This window comes from Loa loa (genome assembly GCF_000183805.2).
Source record: "Loa loa unplaced genomic scaffold supercont3.40, whole genome shotgun sequence".
Classification (NCBI taxonomy): Eukaryota; Metazoa; Nematoda; class Chromadorea; order Rhabditida; family Onchocercidae; genus Loa; species Loa loa.
This window is the reverse complement of record NW_018108220.1, coordinates 80,862-91,801: the sequence shown is the minus strand read 5'-3', so window position 1 is coordinate 91,801 and position 10,940 is coordinate 80,862. Positions and strand designations below refer to the sequence as shown.

The 10,940-nt window shown below is 35.3% G+C and overlaps 2 protein-coding genes across 2 annotated transcripts; one reads left to right on the top strand and one right to left on the bottom strand.

Annotated features, from left to right (window-relative positions):
* Positions 1-836: 836 nt before the first annotated feature.
* LOAG_04674 (hypothetical protein) lies at positions 837-8,868 on the bottom strand (the record flags this gene model as incomplete). The annotated part of the gene is made up of 25 exons (XM_003140211.1): positions 837-962; positions 1,271-1,346; positions 1,621-1,749; positions 1,842-1,975; positions 2,143-2,262; positions 2,338-2,474; positions 2,769-2,910; positions 2,982-3,071; positions 3,317-3,488; positions 3,602-3,759; positions 4,126-4,236; positions 4,327-4,416; positions 4,692-4,888; positions 5,114-5,213; positions 5,294-5,395; positions 5,580-5,867; positions 5,931-6,054; positions 6,290-6,363; positions 6,725-6,798; positions 7,088-7,214; positions 7,478-7,592; positions 7,748-7,884; positions 8,053-8,184; positions 8,308-8,449; positions 8,741-8,868. The coding sequence occupies 25 exons, from the start codon at positions 8,866-8,868 to the stop codon at positions 837-839; spliced, it is 3,225 nt and encodes a 1,074-aa protein (XP_003140259.1).
* A 631-nt stretch (positions 8,869-9,499) lies between these two features.
* On the top strand, positions 9,500-10,692 carry LOAG_04673 (hypothetical protein; the record flags this gene model as incomplete). Its single annotated transcript, XM_003140210.1, has 4 exons — positions 9,500-9,576; positions 9,977-10,121; positions 10,216-10,404; positions 10,630-10,692. The coding sequence occupies 4 exons, from the start codon at positions 9,500-9,502 to the stop codon at positions 10,690-10,692; spliced, it is 474 nt and encodes a 157-aa protein (XP_003140258.1).
* Positions 10,693-10,940: the final 248 nt, after the last annotated feature.

Sequence of the window (10,940 nt, the reverse complement as noted above, 5' to 3'; positions counted from 1 at the left end):
AGAAGTACAGTTCTCAAAGAGAACTGATGAAGAGCGAAATACTATTACGTGATAACAAAAATATGGTAAACAGAAATTCTCGTCAAGCAATACATACTGCAGCGCAATCAGCAGACAAAAATCACATCATTAATTTCTACTAGGGCAAAAGTATGTTGACACGGTTTAAATAACACAGATCAAGTCACTAATTACTATCAGAGAGGCCTAACTAAGTGGATCAAACTTAACAAAATATACATCTTAAACTGAACCTTTCAGAAATGACATTAAGTAAAAAAAACGAAGAGGAAAGTTTCTCTGGAGCAAGGAATGTCACGTATTTTTTAATGCATCCTCGTCATGCATTTTTTTTGTACAATTATAAGTAGAACATCTGAATGACAAACTATTTGCAATGGCCTTCCGCAGAACAGTGAATTGCAAATACCAGACAAATTATTTGCAATAACTTTCCACAAAACAAGGAACTGCAAATACGCAAAATTAGACTAAGATAAAAAAAAAGCTACAATGTTTGGGAGAGTGTGCAGTCAAATTGTTAGCGAAGACAGTGTCAAATTGGTGGAACCGATAACCCATGGATATATATGTTTAATGAAATTTTAGATAAGAGTTAAAAGTGCTGACACTTGAATTAAGCGCTGCACATTACTTCGGTTTTTTTTTTTGGTTTCTGGGGTTTACTTGAAACGAATAAAAAATCGATCAGTGAGCAAAGTTACACTTTTGCACATGTTATATTGAGTACTCTAACATCAATTTGAAAAAATTCATAATAAATGAAGATCGTAATAAATGGAAAATGTTTCCGGTAAACCTTCTTTGATTTTAAATTAATCATCGCCTCCATACACAGATGTTGCTGGTGTATACGTTGGCGTACCCTTCCCTCGTCCACGACCTCGGCTCCGTCCACGAAGAGCGAGACTACGAACAGTTGACATATCGTCATTACGCTCCTAAAAACTGTTTTCTTTTGATAAGACATCATCCACCTTTCCTTGAAAATCCATAGGTTTATGTAAAGTCAAGGTAATATCATTATTTAGAGATAGCATAAAATGAACACATGAGTTGTCTATTTTACGAACTGCTCGCTTGGTATACTCTCCAACTATATAGATGAATGCTTCAATTCGCGCATATTCAAATTTACTGAAACTGATAGAAGGAATTCCTAAGTATTTACTACTCTCATCAATCGCATCATCCCTTTAGACATTACGATAAAAATAAATATAGATAATACAAAATATTAAAATTTGACCTGTAAAGAGGCTTTGTAAATCATATAGGGTTCTTCCTTAGCAAATACTTCACCATGTTTTTCCAAATATCGAAGACTGAAGACAGGTAAAAGTTAAAATAAAAACTCAGAAACTAAAGCTTCTTTCCCTAATTAATCTAAGGAGGATTCTACCTTTTAGTATTTCATCTAGTGAATACATAGTAGAATCTAGATCTAGACGTTCTAGGTTCTAGATGGGAAACTTTCCAATGTCCTGTCATATATAACAAAATATAACAAATGCTACTTAGTTCTTGAATTCTTTCTTTAGCGAACATTTCTTTTTTTTTGCATTACACTTTTCATGTATGACAGTTACCAGGACTTACACGGAAATTTTATCTTGTCGTAGCAATTTGCCACTGAATTCGCACAAAATTTCGAGAAAGCTTAGATTTGTGTGCTGAATATCTTGACTTATACTCTCCTCGTTTCTTAGTGCAAACACTATACCATCTCTGAAAATTCAATCGCTAAACTCATTAAACTTAAACCATTGACTTGGTATTGCTAGCAAATCTAATGGTCAAGTATAGCGTAAATATCTCACTTATGAATAATGGCTAAAGCTTCACGGCTTTTAACTGGATCGGAACCAAAGAGATTGGAAAAACGTTTTGCCAGATCACGAATTGAAGCAAAATCATCCGAATTTGGATCGATACAATTCCCTTCGGAAGCACGCTAAAACGGAAGAGTTAGAACAAGACATAAAAGCCATTATATCATCTGGAGGTTAAAAAAGGAACTTTTGCTACAAAATGTTTACAGCTAATGACTTAACAATGTACAACAATGTAAAATGGAATAACAAACAAGTAAAACTATTTAAATCAAAAGAAAAACTATACCTTGATTTCCTCGTAATGATGACAAAGCGCCGTTGCTACCGCTCTTGCACAACTCAGTCGGTCCATATCGCGGCATTTTGTAAGCAAAGTTTTTAAAATATCACCAAAGTCGGTGTAGAACTGTAAGAAAGCATAAATTTGAGCGTACAGTAAATAAATAAAACAATTCAGATTGGAGATTCAATAAACAAATACCTTCGTATAGAACTGTAATACTATGCAAGCTTCATAAATTGGGAGGATACCATGCAATATCAGTTTACAAAATTGAACTAATATTTTTCGCCGCTTGTGCATCAATTCCACTTGCGTCTGTTGATCCAAAGACCGTTCTGCATCAATATTATCATTAGCAAATGCGACAAAAGGCATCAAAATGAATCTTTTAAATCACATCTTCAATTTTCCAGTACGGAAATTTGAATGATAGTTAAATGAATTCCTCTGCACATTTATTTTACTGTGTAAGTGGACACTTCAAGGGAAAGACATTGACATTTTTTACAACCAAGTTCTCTCCTTATGTCTTCAATTTTTCAATATAAATATTTGAACGATAGTTATATGTGTTCCTTTGTACACTTATTATACTGTGTGACTGTTAGCTATGATCAAAAATGTTTTACCTGCATCGTTTTCCTCCACAAAAACGTTATCCTCCACAAACATTGAAAGTGCTCGCGTAATATCCTTGTTCAATTCAATTGACAAACTTTTATCGGACAAACCATTGAACATCATTAAAGCATCCACAAAGCACAAAAACGCCTTCAATTTATGAGCGTCAATGGTTAGCATTATTTATTGGATAAGCAAACAAAAAGAATAAAATTACTGACATTTTCAACACCCGATGCACCACTCATCATTATTGATGTAACCAATGCAGTAAACTGATCCCTATGTTTCCGCAATTTCTTCACTGCTTCCTGAAAATAAAGCACTGGCATAAAGAATCGGCTGCTTCCTCAGCACGCCTATGTGAGGATAAACAAACAGTTAAAAATCCAGCGTATTCAATAAAATCTGATGCAAGGCTGAATCAAATTAAGAGGTAATTACACAAGTTATGGTTCCGCAGCGCATTTATTACTCAACTATCACAATAATCAAAACCAATTAAAAACTTGAAATGAGCAAAGTTTGAAGTCTGAAATCTGAAACAATAACCAACCGCTTTATTTGGTTCCTGTTCAGTAACCAAACGATTTATATCCCAGCTTAGGGTGGCAAACAGTAGAACAACGGCTTTCTCGCCAACATCACGTGAGACTTGTTTATCTTCGGCATTTGTCAGCACACTGAGTGCAACATCCCATAGCTGCCACTTTTTCAAATCTTCAAACCTAGAATAGAATAAATTCTCTCACTGATTTCCTTCCCTCTTTATACAGGCAAAAGAAAAAAAAATAAAAATAAAGAAAAGAAAAAACTGCATGACTAAACCTAAGAAACATACATTGCAAAAGCTGCAATTTTCCGAAAAGCTGCAAGCATGATGGCATCGTCTTCTTCATCCACTGTTTGTTCTCGATGAAAATGCTGTATAGAATGCCGCAACTGTAAAGCCAAACCATCCAACATTTTCAGATGGTGCGTTTCTGTATGTTGTGCTACCTACAAAACTGAAAAATTAAAACTAACGGGACCACTATCCTTGACCTGAACTAACTCTAATGAAATTCGACAAAGGAATACAGCAAGGATACAAAACACTTTGAAAATGACTTAAGACTCAAAGCAGTTATGAGTTACTGTCTTCAGCAAAATGGTAAACACTATAAACATATTCTAAAAATTTCAAAATGTAACGGAAAGCGACAGAAACCAGTTATAACCAGCTATCATTCATGATTGGGATGCGTCAGAGACCGAAATATTCAAGCAGTGACAGCCGAAATATTCAAATACTGGCTCATCTCAATCAATGTGGAAAGCCAAGGCAAAATATGTGAGAAAAAATGTTTACAAAAAAAGACTCACAGCAACATTGGTTGTGAAGTAAGACATTACTTCTGCAACGCACTGAAGAATCTCATCATCCGCGTGCTTTTCAACAATGCTTTCCAAAATACTCATCAACTCATCCAGATGCTAAAAGGAAAAGAAACTGAAACAGTAGTTTTGCATTTTGAAGAAAACAATTCAATAACATGAAAAAAAGTAATAGAACGCAAAATTTGCCTTTTCCAGTCTACTAGCCATGTACATATCAAGTTGAAAATGGAGCGGTACAGTGATTAGATTTGCCACTTTATCTCGATCAGCTATAAACTGAAAAGATGTTTGATAAAAGTATATTACAAGTAAAATCAAATAGCTGATATCGAAACTTAGCAGGACATGTCATAGATATCAGTCATAGACGCTCAGTAATGAATCAAGAGGAAGATGTCTACAAATATACTGGTCAGCAAGATTCGTGATACATCATGTATATATTATATATGTATATATGTATATATATATATATACATATATATATATATGTATATATATATGTGTATATATATATGTATACATATATATGTATATATACAAATACCTACACGCTGGAGAAGTTGTGGCAACTGTGGAATCAGCACTTCTGAAAGTCGAGCTTTGTCCTCCTGCAACAACCGAACATCTTTATTGACAATCGATCCCTTTCTGGACATGTGAGCTCGCCCAATTGGACTTTCACCAGAAGCTGCTTGTTTTACAGAACACACCAATACTTCAATTAGTTCACTTTCGAAACCTTCGGCTAAAATGATGCAACACTGAAGCAAAAAACCACTTCACTCTTCATTTTTCAAAAATATATAAGCTTTGCTTAGAACTCACGAGAAACTGTATAAAACGCTAGCCATCAGGACTTCTCTAATTCTAGCAAAGCTTCGATTCCTCCTTTCTCTTCTTCACAAAGAAACATTGCCCTGAACAACTGAGATTCATCATTTTGTGGTCGAAAAAGAAAATTATTACCAACCCTCGCCAGAAAGTAACAAATCTGCCATTGTTTTCCAGTCCTTTATCATTGGATTAGTGTCAATGAGAGCATCAACAAGGTAAGCCGCATGATCATGGCACTACAATGGACAAGATAGAGCAAGAAAAAATTCTAAACATACAACTTAAAAAAGAAAACGCAAAGCATTAAGATACACACATCGCCTTCCACAAAGAACTGAACCAAATCAATAATTAACTGCTTTGCGTTGTCGTTAGCACGGTTTTTTTCTGGTCCAAACGCTTGCAAATTTTGAAATACCTGGAAATTATCGTAAATGTATTACATATTCATGCATGTGTAGACAGAAGAGACTGATTGGATCATTTTGTGATATTGAACTTCTTGTCTTTAACCTTTAATTTATGAAAATCGTGGATACTGTACATGAAAATTAAAAAAAAAAACTATTTAGCAAACAGCACATTAGGCTTTTCTAACTTACTTTTGTATTTAAAAACTCCCCAGCAGCCTGAGCCAGACTACGATGATTACAGTATACCATCTCATAAATGGGTACACAGTCTTTTAATGTCAAAGCCGCTGGATAGATACGATAAATTTCTGTCAGCAACTGACATGCACGTACTGCAACATCGCTATCCTTATCCATGACCATAGTAACAAGCCGATCCTTGAACTTGTTCGTAAACAATTCCAACTTTTGAGACATATGCGGTTGGTTGTACAGCGGAAGAAGTGCCAAAATGCATTTCAAACGCACATCGCTCACCTGGATAGGAAAAGCAAAAGAGTTAAGAACGCATATCATAATATATCACTTTAAAATTCTAACCTTATCATATAAAGACCAGCCGATATATTTGAGATATGAATCTTCAAGAAAATGATCTGGGTAGATCGACATCCACTGACCAAGTTCATTTATGCAGATACTTCGGATATCTGGTACAACATCACTAAAACACGTTCGCTAACTTGCAAGAAAACAAGGAAATCTAATCTCTTCATTTAAAGGAAGAAACAGATGTAAAACCAACACTTTATTCCAAAATTTTAACAAATAAAAAAACAATATTCCAAGAAGTAAAGTAATCCAAGTCTGAGGGCAGTTTAAAATTATTACCAAGTGAATTGTAAATCAAAATTGAGCAAATAAATTTAAGCAAATACTAAGCAAATAAATTTCAGTACCGATAGCGGTGTACAAAGACACTTTTGAAAATATAGGTTAGCATCTGCCTGATATCCTCAGTTTTATCATCGATCTGTAAAAACAAAGAAAATTGGTTCCCACTCTACTTTACTAATAATAGCCACAACCATCTCGGTCATAAAATAAAATAAGAGAACTGTTGCATTGAGTGAATGGCCACGGATGAAAATCATCTTTGAAGAAAGGTAAGTATTCAATTTAAATAAAATCTACAACTGGATAAAAGTCCCGTACTTCTAGAAAAGTTTTGAAAACTAATAAGAAACTAACTTCGGCCTTTTTATTGATTAATACATCAAGACGGCTATTAGGTCCTTCGGCTTTAACTTCGCCTTTTCAGTTTCAACCTACAAAATGAAACAAATAAGGAGAGTAACAGTAAATAAAGAAATTAAAAATTATTCAACGATGACCTGTCTTATATTCTTCGCTTTAAGATCGACCAATTCCAGTGCAACATCTACAAGCGCAGATGATAATTTCATGGCTGAAATATCATACTCAGTTAAGTATGGAGATTATATATCTCACATTTCAAACTTTTAACTAACATACAACAAATATTTTGTTAACATCAAAATCGCTCAAAATTTCGAAAGATATGGCCGCGACCATTCAAGCATGCCGAAGTCGCGGTAAGACAAAACAAAAAGACTTCTGTTAACAAATCTACAAACAATATTTCATCTCCTTTAGAGAAAAACTACCATTTTCCAGAAGGAGGAAGAGAAAGCTCAAATTAGATATTTTTTGAAAGAAACTAATCTGATGCAAACCTATGAATGTAGACGTATGTCGAAATGCTCGCACCTGGCTGTCAGCCAGACCAGTAAGTAGCTGGATAACCCCATCCATCAAACGTTGATCAAATACATAACTTGATTTGCATTTATTGACCAAAAGCTATAAAATCAAATACAATTAACAAGTCTTTAGGGAATATTTCATCTCTTTAGTGAGAAACTAACTATTTTCCTGCTAAGTAAAACTTAAGTATTTCCTGGAAAAAGCAATTTTAATGCAAATTCATGGATGCAGAATATGCCGAACATCTGTTTACTAGCTGAATTTGTGAGCAGTAAAACAGCATGGTTTTTATACAGCACCAAAATCAGAAATAAAAAGCTTCAATAAACGTTTGAAAGATGTTTAAATGAAAAAGTCACCAAAATAAAATCAGCAAGCGTTTGTTTGAATCTCTTCCACAAGGGGCCTGGCATCACCAAGGGGTAGTCTCCAGTATCTTCGTCAAACTGATCGGTCATCTGGCGAATTATTTCACTGCAATTAAAACCGGCTGACTTTAGAAATATAAACAATTCATAGAATTAATGATTTATATCAAGCCTGAACAGTGACTTTACCTTATTGAAAGATGCAAACTTTGATGCATAAAAAGTGCACACTAAGGAAGAATTTTAATCATGCAAAATCACCTATATTCCATAGTTTGTAGCATAACGGATGAAATAATTCCCTTGCATCCACAACATGAGATGAAGAATTGTTGTAATTGTACAAGAGCATTATCCGGATGCCTTTCATATTCCTCGATCCAGTTATCAATTACTGTCTGAAATTTGCTTTCCAAAAGGATATATTAATTACGCCATTGATCAGTTAAAAACTTTGATCTTGATGAAAATTACACTATTTCACTACATTCAAAAGCTTTTATATTCATATGCAAAAAGACCCCTTCATTTTTTGGTAATCTAACGTCAATGAAAATAATTATTACATGCAAATTCTTGCCACTTCTAACCATACTAAGCAGACTGCTTTCATCGGCATCTTCCTGAGAATATGTGCCGCTTGCGCGACGGCCAACACCTCGAGTTCGTGTACTGCCCCTGGGACGTCCTCTTCTACCCTTAATGTGCTAATCAATGTGTTAATTCAAATATCAGTTAATTAAGGACTAGTATTTGTTTAAACGTAGGTCCAGCATGAAGATAACTGAAATGCAAGTAATGAAAGAAAAAAAAAGCCTGACAGTGGCTGGTGATTCAACCGGTACAGCTACACCTTCCTCATATGATCGACGTTTTCGACCACGTGTGCTCAGCGCTGGTGTTCGAAACAACGAGTCTGCTGATGATTCCAAATGAAATTCGGAATGCTGCTGCTCATCTTCTCTAAAACACTAGCTCGGTAAAAGAAATTCTAACAAGCCATTAATTCTGGGATTATTAGCTGGGAGAACCTATCCCTTTAACATAAATGAATATATGTTTGAAATTCGAATATTTTACAAAGAAATACACGTTTTCCTGCAACACATTGGCTCCATTTAGAATAAAACCATTGGATGAAAATTTGAAGATTATATATAATACAGTAATCTTTGGAACATGTTGAAGTGTTGCATACAACGATATTTCAACCCTTAAATATGACATAACTTTACGAAAGAAAAAATGACTTACGAGGAGACGTGAGATAAGTTCATCGAACTAGAGGTGCTATCCACATGTCCCGAAATAGATGAGTCCACGTAATGCCTTGTGATGCCACGAGTAGTCATACGGTAAGCTGTCTGTTCCTCTTCTTCCATCTTTGCTGAAATACTCACCATAACTTCACCTACAGTTAGGAACAACAGTCGTGATATCATAACTCGCAAAATAACTCACACCTTTAACTGCCTACCAGAGGGGCTACCGTCGATATTCGCAACAGACAACATCTCTAGCTTAATACTCTATGCGATTCCCTCTTCTCTCTGTCGTATCTCTCCCATTTGCGAAGTATTTTTTTCACCATATGGCATTGAAAGGAGGTTGGAAACAGATCGAATGATAGTTGACCTTTAAAAAATAGGGATAGAAGGCGACGAAGAAATTCATAAACATATTAAAGCATAGGAAACAGAAACAACACACTGTGCCAGAAACACTGATACGAGGATTATAGTATGTACATCTGATATTAGCGCTTGGAAAAGCGGTAGTACAACTCGGTGCTTTTCTTCCTTCACCTCCAGAAGAATCTTGCGTGATGCCATGATGAGTTTGACACTCCTTCCCAAAGGTGAATACGAATTAATGAAGATTTCTCACTTCTCATTCTTATAGTTTGCATTTTAAAAAATGGAAATTTAAGGGCATGACCACCGCTGAGAACATAATACTAAGATTGTTGGAATTGCTTGAAATAATATTACCGAAGGTAAAATCAGGCCTCAGATGCAGTCAAGTCCGACTTATCCTGCCTTTATTAACTCATCCGTTATCTTCATTATTTCTACTGTTACGATTGCTAGGTAAATGTTCCCTCTTGTCTTGTGAATACCACTGTGAATACTATGTGTTCTAATTAACGACTCTTATTGTCCTATTATAGGTACGATGTATTCATCTTCTCCAAGCAATACACTATGTCAAACAGGTTTGTCAACACTGACAAGAGAATTAAAGTGAGGGTTGTCATTTGCCTTATGAATTGAAAATTTTCTGTATTCTGGAAACCAAAATGGTGTCAAACTGCATCATGCTGAAATCTGCATATGAGCAGTTAACCAGGTTATAAAATGCGCTCCTCAGTCGAAATGTTTTCTTCTTTTTTCACTTCAGCATGATGTAAGCAGTCTTATCATTATTATTCTGCCCTTTCGTCCATACTTATGTCCTGTACTTTTTTAATCAAGGCCTTACTGCATTTAGGGAAAATCGAAAAAGGAAAAAACCAGCAATAAGCTCACTGAATGATATTCAGCCGGAACTGCTCAAAGTACTGTATAATTTGCCACCGGATTTTGAAATCCATGTGAGGAACGCCGAGGAAAAAAGTGGCGTCAAAAGAGAACATGTATGCTTCCTGAAAATTTATATAGGTTTCAATATAATTTCGATATATTTTGTTCAAGAAAAATTTCAGAAAGTACTATCTTCGCACATTATAGGATAGTAAATATGCAATATCAACTGGACACATATGTTCATTTTACGCATTACTATATTTATTAATTGATTTTATTCAGTTTGTTTATGGCTTGTCGGGTTTTTTGGTTCTCTATATGATTATTGGTAGTGAAGCTGGTCTCTTCTGCAATATCATTTGTTTTACTTACCCAGCCATTGTTAGCATTCAGGTATATATTTCCATCTCCATATTTTCCATATCCTCTTGCCTTGGGGAGGACACTTGCATGCCCTAATGAGGTTTCGAGCTTAGGGTCTTCCATATCATAAGATCTCAAGTGAAGGATTAAACAAAGTATATCCATGGATAAAATGTGCTTGCTAGCCTCCCGGCAACAACCATCTTGGAAGAAGGGCAACTCTAACTCCAAACTCAAGCAGGTGGAGCCTGTCAGGCCAACCACCTAAGAGAAGGATACTCTGACAACGTTCCGAAGACTTCATCATCATCGTTCTAGTTCGCTAGGCCTGGCAGGGGATAGAATCTCCTTAAGGCAAACAGGCCATATATAGCTGACAATAATAAGCAAATTGCAGCAGGAATATTCTCCAGTGACAATCCAACAATATGTGAAGGTGACGTCTATAGTTCTATTTTCGAGCATATTAAGTTCAGGTCAAATGAAGTGCATGATGAATCTTTGTTCATAGACCAATTGGCTATGCAATTTAAGCCTTATCTGGGACAGTATGATTGTAATCTTTT